This window comes from Drosophila erecta, unplaced genomic scaffold, assembly GCF_003286155.1.
Source record: "Drosophila erecta strain 14021-0224.00,06,07 unplaced genomic scaffold, DereRS2 tig00000000-arrow-pilon, whole genome shotgun sequence".
NCBI classification, from domain to species: Eukaryota; Metazoa; Arthropoda; class Insecta; order Diptera; family Drosophilidae; genus Drosophila; species Drosophila erecta.
Genome location: NW_020825194.1, coordinates 12126976 through 12144636, shown reverse-complemented (window position 1 = coordinate 12144636; position 17661 = coordinate 12126976). Strand labels below are relative to the sequence as shown.

Sequence of the window (17661 nt, the reverse complement as noted above, 5' to 3'; positions counted from 1 at the left end):
AGAAAATTTCCCAGAACATCGAGCACTTTAGTTTACCGCCGAGTTTGCAGTTTTGCACTTCAGTTGTAATTTCAGTTTGATGGGCGGGGAGGGGCCGTGGGGGCCCTAATCGACTCCAAAATGGGGCTCGGACTCTCGGCTTATTAGCCGAGCCGAGAGAGTCTCCGGGTCGAAATCACCGCCGTAACCATTACGGCAAATAGGTTAACAGCAGTTTCGTGCCTTTTGCATGAACACGGCCCTCAGCGATTGCATGTGTGCGTGTGTGGGTAAGTGTGTGTATGCTTGTTTACATAAACCTTTTTCTCGTTTCGTTTTGGCTTAATTTTTCCCAGTTATTTTGTGTCCCCCTGCACATTTTGCACCGAGAAAAAAGGGATCTCATATTTGGATCAATGGATCAATAACTAATCACAAATTAAAATGTTCACTTTAATCGATTTGAAGATTCCAGGACCAAAGATCAAACAGCCGTTATATGTACGTGCTTTTTAGAGTGACCTCATTTCTAGCATGCTGCGTGCACACTGCACTTTTGGCAGCATTGAGCTTGGATCAGCTGATTGAACATATTACTGTAGAAGCTGCGGTGTATTCACCGCACTATTATTTCTCTCTGTGCAGTGCACCTCCTCCTCCTCCTTCTCCTTTGCCACCTCCTTTCTCCGTTTCTGTTTTCTGTAGCTATGCCAGTGGTGCAGCAACAGCAGCCGTAGCAGCAGTTTAACCCACATACGAGCTGCCCCACCGAATTGCGCAACGGGGGCGTCCGAATGGGGGGCGTGGAAAAGGGGGTTGGGCGATGTGAGAGAGGTCGGCGGTGTGAATGCAAATGAAACGAAACGACAGACAAGCGGACAATTTAATGCCTATTTGCATTTAACAGCAGCTGGGTAGAAAGAAAAAAACTAGAATCAAGTGTCGGGTTAGGCTATGAAACGAGCAAATTGATGAGCAGATAAACGCAAAGGGCGGTGGGCGGGGGGAAGGAAGGTGGAGATGAGCTACAACTTTGATTAGCATGCCAAATGCAGATGGAGAGAACGAAACGAGAGATGTGGAAGGAAAAAACAGAGAGAGAGATCGGTCAATCAGTAGTACATATTCATACCCATGTGGGAATAGGAGGAATAAAGGCATTCGCATTCCGCGTAAATATGCTCCAAAGCAATTTCATTCGATTGCGCAAAAAGGGGAAACTTTAATGTTTGAACGCGGTCGAAATTCGGCAAATTCTGAACAAGCTTTCATGAGCTGAATAAGTATTTACTTAGACATTGTCAATGAGTCAACCAAAGATTAAACAAGTTAAATAATTTGAATCATTCAACAAGGAGTAGACGTTTAAGTAAGATTTTGGCGTATTTCCTCATAAAGCATAAATACGAATACTTGCAATGTGAAAGATACAAATTTCTGCAGATAACCAAGCAAACGGTAACTTCCCGTTCTGCATTAGAGAATTCTGACTGCAGAGTAGCACAACTTGCACCTGCCTTATGCTAAACTAAGCTTAATCCAAGATCTTATGACTAGTTTGAAATATATTCACCTTTCTGCAAGGAGTCGTGCATTCAGCTGCAATTAATTGAGTGTGGGTATAGATAAGAACAACTATATATGGTACTTTAAGCGCTGACTGGCTTACGCAGCACACAGCTTTACGAATTAGTTTTAAACTTGATTACTTTTTAATTTTTACTCGTTTTTCGCTTTTCCTTTTGCTTTTTCTTCGTTATTTGCGTAATTCAATTATTCAATTATTGTTTCATTTGGAGACGCGACAGTGGTTTTTGCTGTTGTTGTTGTTGTTGTTGTTGTAGTGGATCCTGAATTGATTCTGTTAATTTATTGTGGGTTTTTTACATTTCGGGCTCAGCTGCTTTTGTTGCTGTTGCTGCTGTTGTTGTTGTTGTTGTTGCTGGCGTTTTTATTTATAACAATTACACACACAGGCACATACAAATATTACCGAAGCGAAGCGCAAAGTTCTTTATATGTATATATTTTAAAAATATTTAGCGCCTGCTTACGCTTCCCCTTTTGCGCTGCTTCATCCGCCTTTGCCTTTTCCGTTTTTCCGTTCAGTTTTCGTGCGCGTCTTTGTCTCAGCGTGCTTTTTTTGATTCTAACGACAAGTTTGCCTTTTCTGCGAGCAGCTGAAAATGAAACACTTTTCCACTCTGCTCTCTCGCGCTCTCGCGCTCTCTCTCAACCTCTCTCTCTCTCTGGCGCTCTTTTGTATCTGTGTGCCACGTACACGTGCCCGTCCGATCACATTTCTATCTAACATTCGGACTCGGGAATCTGTGTGTGCGTGTGTGTGTGTGTTTGCGTGCGTGTTTTCTTTGTCCGCTTTGCATTTTCTACATTGATTTTTAAATTCGAATGCGGGAAAACTGCTTCTGCTTCGCTCTCGCTCTCGCGCTCTGGGCTTTCCTCTCTCGCGTTTCGCTTATTAGGGCACTAGGTTTTTCATGCAAACGTTGGAAAATTGCTGCACGTTCCTGCACACAAACACACGCAAGGCAGCAGCAGCAGCTATAACTTTTGCATTTCCTTCTGCGCCAAAAAGGCAAAGCTTGGGAAAATAATATAACGCCTTGAACGAATTGAACTTCTATCGCACATTTGCCATTCAAAATGTTTTTATGACATAATAATTGAGCAATGCCGTCCGTATGTAGAAAAGAGCCCAAATCGCTAGATGGAGCGAGAAATAAAAGGGGGGCAGTCTTAGAATAACGAGAAAAACTCGTTGTTCGAAGCGAGCAAACGAAAAACATTTAAATAAATATATAAATTATGTATACGCGCTGTGTGCGTTGCGTTTTATCAGCGAATGAGAGGGACGGTGCGAGAGAGGGAGAGAGCGCTAAAGCTTCACACAGATACAAATTGGCAGCACGCTGGTATGCGTGAGCTGCTTGCTGCTTTGACACACTTTTATGTGACGTCGTTAATTTCGTTTTTTTTGGTGTTCTCGTTCTGGTTCTGCTGCTCTTTTCCACATTCTTCTATTACCTACTCTTTCAAGGAGCTTTGCTTTTGAGCATTTCATAGGAGTGGGAAGAAGCAAATCGGTTGGAAATTCAAACACATGTTTGCCCGTTTTCTATTTTCCTTATCCAATCAGACGTTTGCGTTCCAGTTGGCTTTTCGTTTTCAGGTGTTAATTGAATTTGTATTTCAATTTCTGTTTGCCGTCGCCTGCTCCTCCTGCTCTTCCTCTTCTTCTACCAGTATTTATGTAACCAGCTTGAGCGAGCGAAAGAGAGAGATGGAGAGAGAGCACATGCCAGGGCATAGATACTTTTTTTTGGCATTGAAACAAAACGTAGTTCACAAAAAGCACACGCACACCAGCACACGACACGCGCACACAGATACACGCCACGAAAAAAAGAACTTAGAACAAGAACAACTCAAGAACGCAGCTTAGACACACACACACACTCACGCACACATTCGTACTTCATTTAATTTAATTAAATTCCAGTCCGCCTTAAACAACAACAACAACAATGACAACTAGAGCTGCAGTTACTCTGCGATTTCAGCGACACTTTGTGTTTCTATTTGATTCGTTTTAGTTGGATTTTATTCCTCGTAATTGTTTTGAACCACTTTTGTTTAGATGCCTTGTTTTTGTTGCAGAACTTGACAAGCAAACACACAGGCAGCAACAAACATATAAACAAACTCACTGGCGACCACGATGATCTGAATCTGACGCTCTGACTCTGTGACTGAATCCAACTGAACTGAAATACGGATTCAAAACTTGAAAACAGCGAGCTGGCTGAGATTTCTGCTTCTGTATAGAAAAATTCCGATGGTCGTCGCTGAAGAGAGCGAGAGAGGGAAAGAGCATCTCACAGATACAAATACAAATTCGGATTCCGATTCGGATTCAGTTTTGCTTTCGTTGCCCGTTTCGGATTTTGAAGAGAGCTCACTGCGCAATGCTCTCCAAAACAACCACTTTACGCTCAATCCGGATTTCCATTTCCATTGTGCATTTTCTCTCTGTCTCTGAGTATCTCTATCTCTGTAGGTCATTCTGGCAATAACAGTACCCCGCCTGGAGCTGATAAGATTGCACTCTGTTTTTCAACCACTAAAACTATAACTCATGATTATGGCTTTAATTTGTCATCTCAAAAGCCCGTTTCATAATCCACAGTCCACACTAATTCAGAATGTTCAACGATTTACTAACATTTAAAGTATAGTTTATGTATAGTTTAAAACATATTTAAAAAAAAAATTGGATACAAAAACATAAGTTTTTTGAGATAATTTAAGCGAATTAATATGGCTATTAAACATAATCAGTATTAGTATTCATTGAAAATGCCAACATAACTTACCTAAAAAGTTGAATTTCAATCTGAATTTTAATTAGAATCCTTTCCATTTTGGAAAACACAATCGTTATGTTTTTAGTTTAGAATAGCACGTAAAAGTCGATTCTAAATGAGACTCAATTTTATTCAATTTGTAAAAAACAAACATCGAGATTAATATCATTGCAGTTGCAGTTGCGTCATTATCACTAAGCCTACTTTACAGTTAAACGTTAGTTATAGTTACGATTCATTGTTATAGGCAATGCCCCATTGGGGAAATCGAATGCAGACATGTATTGCTTGCTGTGGGACTGAATGGATATCACAAAAAACGTAAAACCTAGGGGAAACAGAGTAAAACGTATAGTTACACGGGGGGTGCGAAAAATACACCGCTGCGTCATAGGATTGAGTTTCCAAACCCTCGTGTGGAAGTTTGAATAAATAAATGATACGTAGTATGGATTACGCATTACGTCTTTCGGTGCAGTCAGTGCTTGAGTCGAACATTAAACGAAGATTGCCTGTATTGCTGTGGATAAGCGTCCGAGATTCATAGGTTGTGAGATGGTCGCTTGGCTTCACTGTCTGCTGTATACTGTGCCAGAACACGTTGCGATCAGCTTGCGTGACTGCTCACATAAGCGGCAGTTTCCATGGGGCACACATCCGGCGCCACCATGCCATCCAAGTGCTCCAAATTCTGCAGGAAGGTCAGCGTCGTGCGCTCGCATCTCGCCACATTCGGCAGCAGGTGGCACACATCCAGCTGGGAAATGAATAAAGACGAACAATTAGTCAAGCAATATCGTTATTTACATATACAGAAATCATACTTATACTTTCTTTTATAGTAATGTAGAAAACTACTAATATCTAAACAGCTTACCTTCTGTGCGTGCTCCTCTGTATTGCCGCATTGCATCAGATTGGTGCGGTGTAGAACATAGCCTACTCTCTGGGTTTTGGCGGAGCTCTTGGTTAAGCGTCGCATCACCGAAACATCGAGATCCTCACGAGCCGAAGGATGATCGCCGCCAAACTGTCCCTGTGCCCCGATCCACTCATTTTCAGCGAATATCAACTTGTCCAGTGGGTCCAGCAGTGATTGTGAAGCTTTGTGAGCGGCACTTGTCAAATAACCGGAAGGATGAAGCTCTGACGGTCGGACACACTTGTTAATCCTCTCCAGCACCAGGCGATAAATATGCAGCACCGGCCTGTTGTCCAAAACACCCTGTCCCAGACCGCGTTCATCATCGTTGGCCAAACGTCGATCCTGCATAATCTCCAGCTCGCCGGAAGCCAGGGAAGATCCACCCAGCGGTTGACCCGTGAGGAGAGTGAGTCGCATATTGGCGTCCTCGATGAACATGCCGGAGGGTATGGGATAATAGTTGGCCTGCAGAGGTAGTTTGTCCAAACGCCGCCTCTTGATGAATTGTAGTCCATTGAGATCCGTGTAGAAGATGTCGCCACTGTCGATATGCGTCTCCAAGCGCATCACGATCTCCGTGTTGTCCAGTGAGCCAATGTCCACCAAATTGCGAATCTCAGGTGCTCCACCGCGCATTATCGTCTGGTGCACCACACTCGGAAGTCCCACGCTCACGGACGACTCCAATTTGCCCTTGGTCACCAGGACCACTGGTTGACCAAGCTCGACTGGCGACGCCGGTCCATTGGGCAGGAACAGATAGGCACCGGATCTATCGCCATGCGATCGAACGCCATACTTGAGGAACTTGAAATGCACCGGCACGTGCGGGCTATCCTGGGTGAGCTGGATGGACTTAAGAAGGCCGTGCTCCGAAAATGCCAGGGTGGGTCCGTTACCAACCCGCAATGAGATCTCTCGAGGATCACTGAACTTTATATCTTCCGGATATAGACCCAATGGTACGGAAGTAGGGTTTTTACGGAGCAGGAGATTCGATGCATAAGAGGTGTGCCTGTAACATTGAAATGCGTATAGAAAAAAGTAAAAATAAATAATTAAAAACAATCTAGGCGTCTGGTTAATGGAATGACATCAAACAGTTTGAAATATTGTGTTAATGTGTGTCAGTCATTAGCTATAACACTGAAACACACTTAAAGAGTACCTAACCGTCCGTCCGACAATAAATATAACGTGTAATTATTTAAGAAAAGATTGAAGCGAAACATGGAAACATGGAAGAAGCGAGTCAAATCATTTAAAAAATGTACAAATAATACATCAAGTACGGAAAGAATGGGTAATGTTTTAACTGCTACTCACTCTGGCTTGGAATCGGAGATGGTTAAAACGTAGGTGGCCAGACCCATTGGCGGCACCCGAGCCTTGAAGATGATGCGGTACTTGGTGGTGGAGCCTTGTGGATGGATAGTCTTTGTGAGTGTGTCGTGATGCCAGCTCCACACGGGGGACACCTGTGCCTCCACCGGATTGTTTGCCAAGTCGGTAACACTTACAAACGGACTGGATACATAAAAGTCCACCAGCTGCTCCCGCCAGTGGGGCAGGGTGTTGTGCATCACCACATGCTTGGAGGGCAGTATATCCTCGCCTAGTATTATGGTGGTTCGACTGTCCTCCACACCAGATCCTGGCCAGCGGGAGTCGTCCAACGTAAAGTACGAGAAACTGAAGTCCGGACTATAGATGGACGGCTTTGTCAGCAGACGGTAGACCGACTGTTGCATTACCATTTGACACGCTTTCAACGCTTCCTGCATGCGTTGCTCGTAATCGAGGACCACGTGCGTCTTAGCAGTGCCAGTTATACCGTCGTGGTGCTGGAACAATGACAATTCCCTGCGGGCCTGCTCCAGACGCTCCTCGATGCGGGCCATGCCGTCCCAGGAGTGCCAGGCAGAGAGCATTTCTGCTGCACGTACATAGTGCATCAGAACGCGATCCATGCGTTTATGATACGGGCGAGATGTGTAGTAGCCACTCCAATAGTTATCCGATCGATCGGCATACGTGAAAAAGTCGCCGCTCAGTGTGGGAAACTCGGCTTGGCCTGCCCTTTCCGCCTGGTGCACAGCATCGAAATATTCCTGCAATGTGCCGAACTGCGCCTGGACATTGAAGTGCGCCTGGCTGTTGATGTGGTCAAACAGCCTTTCGTAGTTCACGCGCTGCACATCCCACTCGGTGTTCTGCTTGAAACGGAAGTCGTCGCCCAACGGAATCAGAAGGACGTTCGTGCGATATAGCTCTGCCTTTTTCTTCCACTGATCAACCAGCAGATCTGAACGTGCTGCAACATTTTGATCACTGATTGCACGAGGTGGAACCTTCCACGGACAGCTCAAGCCAAAGGGGCCCATTCGCTTGAAATCGAACTGACAGCACACCTTGGGATCCGGACCACAGGTGTGAGGAATGTCGTACGAGTAGAAGGGCATCATGTGGGTGAAAAGGGCTGTGTCCCCTTTGTTATCCCAGATTTGCCGCCAAAGGAACTCAAGCTGGCGCTGTTGGGCCAATTCTTTCTTCACCGAATAGTGCGTCCTCTGGATAAGCAAATTCTTAAAGCCACTCTTCTGCAGAATATACGGCATAGTGGGACTGTGTCCGAAGGGATCGATGGCCCAGGAGGCAGTGGGTGTAACATTCATGAATTGCTTCAGCCAGGTTTGGCCTTCTGTCAACTGCAGCAGGACGTTTCTCCAGTGGGAGTTGGCCTCATCCGGCATTACCCATCCTCCAGTCACAAATTCCAACTGTCCATTCTTCACAATGCTGCAAATATATAAATAAATGATTAATAATAATGAATAATCCTAAACCTTGGCAGTCACAAGCTTATCGCTTGCTATTCCCCAATTTAAATGTTTACTGCTTTGGGTTATATATAATATGAAGATAAGTACCACGCTGTTTCGGAAAACAAGCAACTCGTGACAATGCACTCTGTTTATCTAAACGGTTTTAGCGCAATAACGTAGTAATTGCTACACAAAACACCTGTGTAAAGTTTAAAGCATACAATAGCGAAAAGCCTATGCACTTTGTTTTGTAGATAAACTACCGGTTTTCATAATTGTATCAATATAATAAAGATGCTTACGACTTCATTTGCAGTTTTTTGTTCTCGCCCAAATCGTGATAAAATCGAGCGAAGTATGAGATCTCCGCCCAGATGAACTTCATCTCGGGATTTTCATGCAGATGCCGGAGCGCATTGGATAGGATGTGCTTGGTATCGTGCTGATAGTAGTCCTCGAACGTCTGAATCCATCCAGGATCGTTGTGCGAGTGCGGCACCACGAAGACTTTCAGTTTGTGATGGGCATTGTACTTCAGTGGATCGTACTTAATGTTCCAGCCCTGTTTCCACACGCCTCCATCGATGTCCTTGAAGGACATGCGATCGTATAGCTCCAGCATCTGTACCTCCACATTGGGCACGTCCTGGACCACATCCTGGCATTGTCCTGGACTCGGGGATCGGGCCACTTTGTGTGGAGGTCTTATTGGATCGTCACGGTTGGATGTTTTGGCCAGACGCGCCCTAAGATTCCGCATCTCCTCCCCGTGCTCCTGCAAACCATTTTCCAGCTCCTGTAGCTTGTTCTCTATGTTCTCATAGTTAGGCTGCTAAAATAGAAAATTTGTTATACATTCGAATTGATTTAGAAGCATTTATTTACCTTTATCTGGGTGGCTGCCGGCGCCGCAAAGTTGAGGATTATATACAGGCTGAGGAACACCAGCAGGCAGCCAGAGCAAATTACCAAGGCGAAGCGCCGACGTATTCGCAACATTTTCCGGTTAATTAAGCATGGAAACGTCGACGTCAGAGACACAGCAGCCAACTGCAACACTCCAATCGCTTGGAACTTGCGTGGTTTTTTTTAGCATAAACAAATCAGAGCTGGCGATATGTTTGCTTTTCCCGAAAATCGATAGTCTGTCAAGTTATCGGCGCTGCAAACTGTGTGAACTTTTAAACGGTAAAGATGACTTAGAAAAAGAAAAAATATTGAAGTAATTAACAAAAATTATAATAAAAATTCAATTTCATGTTTATATTTGTCCATATTATAAAAGATGAAATCCAAATGTTATCATGGCATTATAGCATTAAAGCTGTTAACAGAGCTAACAGTTACCGCCAAGTGGCAACTCCATCGAACTCTGTTGCGTTTGTTGTGAGGAACTAACGGTAATATCACAATCTTTTTGAGATTAACGGTTAAGCAATTTAAGCAGTTGATAAAAGAAAAATACCTACATTTTTAAAGAATGCTAAACTTTGAAAAATTCTTTATTACTGAGCTGCTGTAAGCGAAATCAACAATTTTTGGCGGATGCTGTGTGTTTGTTTTGCTGACAACTATCGATTTTGTCAGACGCAGCATCTTGAACTGAATAAAAAAAGGCGCATTGTGCAGAAAATTTTAATTAATCATAGTAGAGCTGATATTTGAGATTAAGAAAGGCATTTATGATGAAGCGACAGAATGTCCGAACCCTTTCCCTGGTGGTATGCACTTTTACCTATCTTTTAATTGGAGCCGCAGTCTTCGATTCCCTGGAGTCCCCAACGGAGGCCAAGAGATGGGATTTTCTACAGAGTAAGAAGCTTATGGAAATGTTAACCACTTTTGTATTAACGAAGTTAATTTTAGCCGTTAAAAACAACTTTGTTAGAAAGTACAATGTGACTGACGAGGACTTTCGTGTGATGGAAATCGTCATTATTGAAAATAAGCCTCACAAGGCCGGACCCCAATGGAAATTTGCTGGAGCTTTCTATTTCAGCACGGTTGTACTAGCTATGATAGGTAACTTGAACAACTATTAAATACTTCGTATTCAATATTTAATATTCCTATCATTTACTTCAGGATATGGACATTCCACACCAGTCACAATTCCGGGAAAAGCATTTTGTATGGGCTATGCTATGGTAAGTAAGCTACAATCCCAATTTCCAGTCTTATTAAGATATCCCGCAATAGGTGGGCATCCCTCTGGGTCTGGTCATGTTCCAGTCGATCGGAGAACGTCTCAATAAGTTCGCATCAGTGATTATAAGGCGGGCAAAGAGAGCCAGTGGAGCCCGCTGTACGGATGCCACCGAGATGAATCTGATGTTGGCCACCGGAATGCTCTCCTCCATAATAATCACCACTGGAGCTGCAGTATTTTCCCGATACGAGGGATGGAGCTACTTCGATAGCTTCTACTATTGTTTCGTCACCTTGACGACAATTGGCTTCGGCGATTATGTGGCATTGCAGAACGATCAAGCTCTAACTAATAAGCCTGGTTACGTCGCGCTGAGCTTGGTCTTCATCCTGTTCGGTTTGGCCGTGGTGGCCGCCAGTATTAATTTGTTGGTGCTCCGCTTCATGACCATGTAAGTCGATTTCTAGTGCAGGAATTTAATGGATCAAATTTAATGGATCTCGATCCACAGGCAAGCGGAGGATGCCAAGAGAGATGAGCAGGATGCCCAGAACCTGGCCGGAAATGCCCAACCGGTGACCTTTGATGATGAGTCCACGTACAATATGCATGGCAAGCTGCTGGAGAACAACTACACCACTGAGAACGATGAGACAGCCTCTCTGTGTTCCTGTACCTGCATGGGTGGCACAAGGTGCCTGAATCATGAGCAGTTCGTGGATCCGGACTTCCAGCCCACCGACATCATCGAGAGCACCTTGTGCCTGAAGCGAGCCTCCGTCTGATATCCGTACAGCCAGCTGTGGGACTCCTCCTTGTAGGAGCCAGAGCCAATGGATCACCAAATCGTATTTACAATCCTGTAGAGACCCAGCCGCCGCCAAAATTTGGTTGTTAGACGAACCTTCCCTACGTAGATTTTTACACCAGGATGGGTCGATTATATTTGCTATAATACATAGGAGTTTGGACAGCAAGGTTACATGTCTTAAAAAGGCGCATTTTGCAGAAAGAATAATGGACCCATCCCATTATACACACATGTACCCCTTTACAAAGGAGGAAACTTCACAACATCCATGTCAATATCAATCGTATCATCTGGTCAAAAGCCTTGGAATCCTCTATTGGTTCTTAGGCACCGCCAAATCCATCCCATCTCCAATTTTAGCTGTATATTCGATTATCTAAGTACTATTAAAGTTTTTGCTCAAAACCAAAGAACTGGGTTTTCTGAAATTTGGGAATGTGAAAGATGTCAAAGTCACAGATCGTAGTAGCCCATCTCTGAACATTCCGAGAAGTAATCCCAACCAGGTTCAGTCCACCTCAGTATCAGCTAGCAAGTACACGACTAAAATATAAATCTGAAAAATTATACGTTTAAATATTCAGTCTTTCGCCGCTTTTTGCCCCTCTCAGACTGATATTGAAGCACAGTTTTTTATCTACCAATTTTTCGTTGTGAAAAAGAAACCCACATTTTTCCACAATCGGTTTGCCAGCAGTTGACCCTTGACAACTTGCCAAGATGCGTGAAATTGTACACATCCAGGCCGGTCAGTGCGGTAACCAGATCGGTGGTAAATTCTGGGAGGTGATCTCGGATGAGCACTGCATAGACGCGACCGGAACGTACTATGGCGACAGCGATCTTCAGCTGGAGCGCATCAATGTGTACTACAACGAGGCCACCGGTGCCAAGTATGTTCCTCGTGCCATCCTTGTGGACCTAGAGCCCGGCACCATGGATTCCGTTCGCTCTGGCGCCTTTGGTCAGATCTTCCGGCCGGACAACTTTGTCTTTGGCCAGTCGGGGGCAGGCAACAACTGGGCCAAGGGTCATTACACCGAGGGTGCTGAACTGGTGGACTCTGTCTTGGATGTGGTGCGAAAGGAGTCTGAGGGCTGCGATTGCCTTCAGGTAAGTTCGATTACTGGAGCGATTGAGGATCAGTCTATACACTTCACTTTTATCCTACAGGGCTTCCAGCTGACCCACTCGCTGGGTGGCGGCACTGGCTCGGGTATGGGAACCCTGCTGATCTCGAAGATCCGCGAGGAGTACCCCGACCGCATCATGAACACCTTTTCGGTGGTGCCCTCGCCCAAGGTGTCCGATACGGTGGTGGAGCCCTACAATGCCACCCTAAGTGTGCACCAGTTGGTGGAGAACACGGATGAGACGTACTGCATCGACAACGAGGCGTTGTACGACATCTGCTTCCGCACACTGAAGCTGACGACGCCCACCTATGGTGACCTTAACCATCTGGTTTCGGCTACAATGTCTGGCGTTACGACCTGCCTGCGGTTCCCTGGCCAGTTAAACGCCGATCTTCGCAAGCTGGCCGTGAACATGGTACCGTTCCCTCGGCTGCACTTCTTCATGCCCGGTTTCGCTCCGCTGACCTCGCGAGGATCGCAACAGTACCGGGCTCTAACCGTGCCAGAGTTGACCCAGCAGATGTTCGATGCCAAGAACATGATGGCCGCCTGCGATCCGCGACATGGTCGCTACCTGACCGTCGCCGCCATCTTCCGTGGCCGCATGTCCATGAAGGAGGTGGACGAGCAGATGCTGAACATCCAGAACAAGAACAGCAGCTTCTTCGTTGAGTGGATCCCGAATAATTGCAAGACGGCGGTGTGCGATATTCCACCCAGGGGCCTCAAGATGTCGGCCACCTTCATTGGCAATTCCACTGCCATTCAGGAGCTGTTCAAGCGGGTGTCGGAGCAGTTCACCGCCATGTTCAGGAGGAAGGCCTTCCTGCATTGGTACACCGGCGAGGGAATGGACGAAATGGAGTTCACAGAGGCCGAGAGCAACATGAACGATTTGGTATCGGAGTATCAGCAATACCAGGAGGCGACAGCCGACGAGGAGGGCGAATTCGATGAGGACGAAGAGGGTGGCGGCGACGAATAAGGAGTATCTATCCTCCCAAGATCACACTAAACACCAACACACTAATGGAAACACATTAAGGAGCACAATGCACTGGTTCTACGGGTCTCAGCACTGGCCTTCGAGTCCCGTCGGTAGTACATATTTCCTATTTGGATTTCTTTTCGATACCATACCAATTCACACATACAAAAAGACCACCATTGTTAAGCTCCTGTTGCAATTGCTGTGTATTCTAGGTTAACAAATAAAAGTTAATTTCTAAGCCGATAATACAACATAAGCATTACTATTCTGGATTAGGGATTTCGACGCTAAGCTAAAAAATATCGAGTAAAATTTTGAATGATTGACAATTTGACATTGCCTCACGCAACTGACAGGATATCGGATGTGCCAAAAAATATTCCATTCATTGAAATCAAGGCGAAGATGTATTCCCCGACGTCTCCGGTTACCTCACGCAGTGGCTATCTGCGTGGACGCAAGCGCATAAATGTGCATCCCATATCGCAGCTGAGCAAAAAACCGATGTCGGAAAACAACCAGAAGATCCCAGATGTGGATCCAGAGGACTCAAGTATCGATCTAGAAAGCTCCAAATACTCAACGGAGGCGAAACAGTCGACGGAATTGGAATCGCAGGGCACTAGCACGGATAGTGGTCTGGAAACTAGCCAGCACATCGGCGACGAATCGCGCCATTCCCCTCCGAGGACGGCCAAGGATCCTTTCTAGTGGTTTATTCAACTGAATGGTGTACATAGGTGTGAAGGAACAGCAGCAGCAGTGGCATCGGGAAATACTTAAGCACGAGCGAAACATTAATACTAGGGAACATTGCGGGCATTGAGAGATACTCGGTAACGAATTGAAATAAAGAGATATCCATATTTGTTGTCTAGACATCGTCAAAAAGTCCTCGGGGTGGCGGGCCAACAATTCGACCATCTGTCTCCGTCTCGTAGTCCGGGTCTCGGAATCCCACCTGCACATGGGTGCTCACACCGAATCGGTCATTGATCTCCTCCGACAGGGAGCGCGATACGCCCAGTGCGGAGGAAGAAGCCACCGCCGCATAGTCAAAGCTGCTGTCACCATCGCGAAGCAGCCCGTCGGCGGGCGTGCGACTTCCGGCCAGCCCACCGTGTCCTCCACTCCGATATTTGCTTAAGTAATCGCTGCCCAGAACCTGATCGGTTCGGTTAAAGTCACGCCTCCTGGCCATCGCCTCCTCGGCCCGCTGGCGGCGGCGCTTTTCCCGCGCTATCAGATCCTTTCCCTCCTGCACCAGCTCGGTAGCAATCGTTTCGTTCTGCAGGAACTGTTGGAAGCCGAGGGCATTCAGGGCCCGACTGCCGAGGCTAAACCATGTGGCCAGACAGAATGCCAGCATACACATAGGGAAGTAGATATTGAAGCCGTTCGAGATAATCCCAATAACGTCCATGTGGCCCATGATCTGTGTGTAGACCGTCTCCATAATACGCTGAGGAATAGATTATAAGTTTATGCATTTCAGTGTTTGCAAACAAGTCTACTACTCACATTGGGAATGATGTGTGTGTCCATATGGATGAGACCCAGGAAATTGAGACACATGGGTGGGGTCAAACGGCAAAGCAACATGCCGCTGAAGATCAGACTGTGCTCGTTGGTCTGGTGATGCGGTGCCAGATAGTACAGATTGAGGAAGCGTATCCTCAAGATCGTGGAGTAAGTGCAGTAGAAGAAGTAACAGAGAACAACCATAGAGAAGACTTCAATAGTAAAGAAGTCGTAGCTCTCCTTGGCCACGTAAATCACGTTGGCGAAAATGGAAAGCACAGGGTGGCGACTGAAGAAGGTTAGCTCGCTCCACACCACCATGGCCGACATGGTGGCGGTCAGAACGCACATGGTCTTCAGGAACGGAGCCTTCAGCAGGCACTCCCAGTACCACTGCAGAGTGGCGCTGTAACAGATCCTCTCCAGCTGCGTGCGCTGGCGCGGAAACTCCGATTTGAAGCGCCGGTCCGAAGAGTGAATATTCTTTGCCACATCCTCTAGATGCAGCACTGTCTGCACCTGCACGCTCCACAGTGCTTCAGTGCGCTGCAATGTTTGCAGGGATTTGATTACTTGCTTATGAATGCGAACCAGCGCCTTTTCCGAAGGCAAGATAGTTGAGCTCGTGGCACCCATGCCGCTGCCTCCAGTGCGCGCAAAGTTTCTGCTTGCACGCTCTTGCAGCTCAATGGGAACTTTGCGCAGAATGGTCTCCAGGCAGGGGCGGAGCTCGTGATTGTTGGGTATGACCCGGCTTAGGCCTTGCAGGGACTCCAGGATGTCATCCACATGCTCCTCGGCCTCGGCCTTCTCAGTGCTCAGTTTGGCTGCCTTAAAGTAGGCATATTGCAGTGCGAATCCCGGCTTGGCGTTGTTCCACAGTGATCGAGGTACCTCCACCAGAGCGTATCCCAGCAACAGGATGAGCAGGAACAATCCCCATGTGTTCGAAGCGGACGAGGCAATTGCCTTTAGCTTTTGCCAATCCAGAGACTCCCCTTTGACGGCTATATAGATGAGTAGTACGCCACAGATGAACAGATAGGAACCGTAGTAGATCGCATTCTCTATCAGCGCCGATTTAAGTTTTCCCTTGACGGTGAAGTCGCCCGCCTTGAGGTACGACTGCATCAGCGGCATGATCAACCAGGTGAGGAACTGCGAGCTCCAGTAAATAATGCGCCAAAGGTTGGGAAACACGGAGGCGGGTACCATGCCCCACGGCTCCTGGCACTGAGGCGGCGGAGCCACAGTGGCGGTCGACGTGTTGGTCACATTTGGGGCTGGCGTGGGTCGGTGCTCCTCCACGCACTGGCGGTAAAGGGTCTGCAATGGGAATTATACATTTGTACTGCTTATTTGTATAAACTCTTATCAAATGAGTTGATAACCAAATAACAATAGATTATATCCAAAACCACAAAAACGGCCAATTCGTATTTCTATAATCGAATCGGGTTTTTTTTCTGTCTAGCTTTAGATGTGATTCATTTACAGATAAGAAATTCCAGTCAAAAAAACAATGTATGTTTACAATTTGGTGGGTGTCTGTGAAGCTTTAGATAAAGAACTAATTAATTTCTGTTCTGAATTTGGAAACAATAGAATAGGCTTTGATTAAAAATTGCTAAAGTTTCCCAAGTCTCGCGAACAATACAATGAAAAGCAACAAACTGTGTTTCTATGGATATGAAAATATGAGATGCATTTTTTTGGTATTTGAATCGTGTTTTGAGATATTTATAATTTCTGCGCTTACCCAAAACACTTATCAGAATCGGATGATAATCATCCTAGTCTTATATACATTCATCAAGATTGACTTATATATTTTTTTCCAACAAGGATATACAAAACCACAACATATGGCAGAAAGGACAAAAGCATTTGCACGCATTAAGAAGACCAATATTCGCCTTTACAAAATCATATTAATGTGTCTCAAAATTTAGTTGTTTTAATGTTTCTGTTGATCGCTATTTTGGCTATATTCGATTGCAAATGCTGTAATAGCTCCACATCCCAACTCACCGATGTTACGTCCAGCGGAATGGTGAATACAATCAGAAAGGAGAAGCACCAGGCGGTCAGCACGGACAGGGTGACCAGGATGTGCTGACGTGGTATGTTTCCGTAGCGGTACAGTGAGATGCTGGCCAGGAATAGGGCGGCCACGATGCCGAAGCTCAGTAGGTATGCCATGCTGACTAGTGCTAATCCTAATCCTAATCCAGGTGCCGATCTACTCAGTCCTTGTGCTTTTCAGTGATTCTCTGTGTGTGTGTGTTTGTGGTGCGTCCGTGTGTGTGTGTGTGTGCTTATGACGACTGGGTTCTTGCGATTGAGGAGGACTGGTTCATAGCGAGCCTGTGGGCTCTGTGGACTTCTTCTGCTGGCGCTTCTTCTGCAATTGGCGAGCGGTGTCCCGATGCATTTCCTCCAGGCGTTCCAGCGCCTGCGTCTTCAGCGGCATCAGATGTGGCCGGCAGAAAAGCAGCTCCGTTTTGTGCTCGAAAAACAATTTTCCGGTTGTGGGTTCAATCAGATCGATTTTCTGCAGCACCTCGGCCTCCACTGAGGACATCCTTTGGCGCTCCGCGGGCGGGCAAGAGGCGTGGCCGGCGGTTGGTGGGAGTTGGCGTTAATGGTATCTTCGGCACGCCGGCACCAGTTCACCCTTTTTTCGTTGTGTTTGTTTGTTTTTTTTTCTCGGTCAATCAGATCAATCGACTTTATCAAAAAGTGTGAACGTGTGCGTGGGTGGGCGAAAAAGCGCTGTTAAATTGAGTGTATCGTGAATTTTTATGTTGGCGTACTCTGGTTACACTGGGCGTTGGTGCTCTGTTGGAAATTTATTCATTTTACCACTTTTGTCGGAAGGGGAGCATTTCAAAAGCAAATACATTTCCACTGAATAAATCTTAGGTTTAACAATTTAT

General features: G+C 46.0%; 7 protein-coding genes across 17 annotated transcripts in view; 3 read left to right on the top strand and 4 right to left on the bottom strand.

Moving 5' to 3' along the window:
- Positions 1 to 3866, bottom strand: part of LOC6551874 (RNA-binding protein Nova-1) — a 31834-nt gene extending 27968 nt beyond the window's left edge. For 2 of the 10 annotated variants that reach the window (XM_026984031.1, XM_026984033.1), the window contains exon 1: positions 3708 to 3843. The gene's annotated coding sequence lies outside the window, so the exon portion shown is untranslated. Of the gene's footprint in view, positions 1 to 1552; positions 2160 to 3547 lie in introns of those variants that run through there. The other 8 variants (XM_026984045.1, XM_026984047.1, XM_026984032.1 and 5 more) reach the window with 7 other exon arrangements.
- A 603-nt stretch (positions 3867 to 4469) lies between these two features.
- On the bottom strand, positions 4470 to 9282 carry LOC6552301 (alpha-mannosidase 2). Of its 2 annotated transcripts, none has more exons than XM_026983764.1 (5): positions 9000 to 9282; positions 8417 to 8943; positions 6616 to 8088; positions 5242 to 6304; positions 4470 to 5121 (listed from the first exon to the last, which is right to left on the bottom strand). In XM_026983764.1, exons 1-5 carry the CDS (start codon positions 9111 to 9113, stop codon positions 4972 to 4974), a joined length of 3327 nt encoding a protein of 1108 aa, XP_026839565.1. In that variant the 5' UTR covers positions 9114 to 9282; the 3' UTR covers positions 4470 to 4971. The 2 variants fall into 2 exon arrangements, with proteins under 2 accessions (XP_026839565.1, XP_001980826.2); XM_001980790.3 differs by having other exon boundaries at positions 8417 to 8946; positions 9000 to 9281.
- A 158-nt stretch (positions 9283 to 9440) lies between these two features.
- LOC6552302 (two pore potassium channel protein sup-9) lies at positions 9441 to 11484 on the top strand. The gene is made up of 5 exons (XM_001980791.3): positions 9441 to 9926; positions 9981 to 10136; positions 10200 to 10261; positions 10314 to 10714; positions 10775 to 11484. The coding sequence occupies exons 1-5, from the start codon at positions 9797 to 9799 to the stop codon at positions 11046 to 11048; spliced, it is 1023 nt and encodes a 340-aa protein (XP_001980827.1). The 5' UTR covers positions 9441 to 9796; the 3' UTR covers positions 11049 to 11484.
- Positions 11485 to 11540: 56 nt separating this feature from the next.
- On the top strand, positions 11541 to 13244 carry LOC6552303 (tubulin beta-2 chain). The gene is made up of 2 exons (XM_001980792.3): positions 11541 to 12187; positions 12248 to 13244. Exons 1-2 carry the CDS (start codon positions 11795 to 11797, stop codon positions 13193 to 13195), a joined length of 1341 nt encoding a protein of 446 aa, XP_001980828.1. The 5' UTR covers positions 11541 to 11794; the 3' UTR covers positions 13196 to 13244.
- A 170-nt stretch (positions 13245 to 13414) lies between these two features.
- On the top strand, positions 13415 to 13912 carry LOC113563762. Its single transcript, XM_026976238.1, has one exon. It carries the CDS (start codon positions 13520 to 13522, stop codon positions 13910 to 13912), a length of 393 nt encoding a protein of 130 aa, XP_026832039.1. The 5' UTR covers positions 13415 to 13519.
- On the bottom strand, positions 13903 to 16924 carry LOC6552305 (LMBR1 domain-containing protein 2 homolog). The gene is made up of 3 exons (XM_001980794.3): positions 16754 to 16924; positions 14723 to 16048; positions 13903 to 14663 (listed from the first exon to the last, which is right to left on the bottom strand). Exons 1-3 carry the CDS (start codon positions 16922 to 16924, stop codon positions 14076 to 14078), a joined length of 2085 nt encoding a protein of 694 aa, XP_001980830.1. The 3' UTR covers positions 13903 to 14075.
- Positions 16925 to 16994: 70 nt separating this feature from the next.
- On the bottom strand, positions 16995 to 17519 carry LOC6552306 (BBSome-interacting protein 1). Its single transcript, XM_001980795.3, has one exon. The coding sequence runs from the start codon at positions 17304 to 17306 to the stop codon at positions 17079 to 17081; it is 228 nt and encodes a 75-aa protein (XP_001980831.1). The 5' UTR covers positions 17307 to 17519; the 3' UTR covers positions 16995 to 17078.
- Positions 17520 to 17661: the final 142 nt, after the last annotated feature.

What these genes read in the sequence shown, in the direction of transcription:
- LOC6552301 (XM_001980790.3), bottom strand. Translation starts at nt 9,113, where the DNA reads ATGTTGCGAATACGTCGGCGCTTCGCCTTGGTAATTTGCTCTGGCTGC. An exon ending in ATCTCCGATTCCAAGCCAGA is followed by an intron (nt 6,305 to 6,615) that starts GTGAGTAGCAGT and finishes TCAATGTTACAG; the next exon opens with GCACACCTCTTATGCATCGA. An exon ending in CAGAGGAGCACGCACAGAAG is followed by an intron (nt 5,122 to 5,241) that starts GTAAGCTGTTTA and finishes TTCATTTCCCAG; the next exon opens with CTGGATGTGTGCCACCTGCT.
- LOC6552302 (XM_001980791.3), top strand. Translation starts at nt 9,797, where the DNA reads ATGATGAAGCGACAGAATGTCCGAACCCTTTCCCTGGTGGTATGCACT. An exon ending in TTTGTATGGGCTATGCTATG is followed by an intron (nt 10,262 to 10,313) that starts GTAAGTAAGCTA and finishes ATCCCGCAATAG; the next exon opens with GTGGGCATCCCTCTGGGTCT. An exon ending in GTGCTCCGCTTCATGACCAT is followed by an intron (nt 10,715 to 10,774) that starts GTAAGTCGATTT and finishes CTCGATCCACAG; the next exon opens with GCAAGCGGAGGATGCCAAGA.
- LOC6552303 (XM_001980792.3), top strand. Translation starts at nt 11,795, where the DNA reads ATGCGTGAAATTGTACACATCCAGGCCGGTCAGTGCGGTAACCAGATC. An exon ending in AGGGCTGCGATTGCCTTCAG is followed by an intron (nt 12,188 to 12,247) that starts GTAAGTTCGATT and finishes TTTATCCTACAG; the next exon opens with GGCTTCCAGCTGACCCACTC.
- LOC113563762 (XM_026976238.1), top strand. Translation starts at nt 13,520, where the DNA reads ATGATTGACAATTTGACATTGCCTCACGCAACTGACAGGATATCGGAT.
- LOC6552305 (XM_001980794.3), bottom strand. Translation starts at nt 16,924, where the DNA reads ATGGCATACCTACTGAGCTTCGGCATCGTGGCCGCCCTATTCCTGGCC. An exon ending in TTCCGCTGGACGTAACATCG is followed by an intron (nt 16,049 to 16,753) that starts GTGAGTTGGGAT and finishes TTCCCATTGCAG; the next exon opens with ACCCTTTACCGCCAGTGCGT. An exon ending in ACACACACATCATTCCCAAT is followed by an intron (nt 14,664 to 14,722) that starts GTGAGTAGTAGA and finishes TCTATTCCTCAG; the next exon opens with CGTATTATGGAGACGGTCTA.
- LOC6552306 (XM_001980795.3), bottom strand. Translation starts at nt 17,306, where the DNA reads ATGTCCTCAGTGGAGGCCGAGGTGCTGCAGAAAATCGATCTGATTGAA.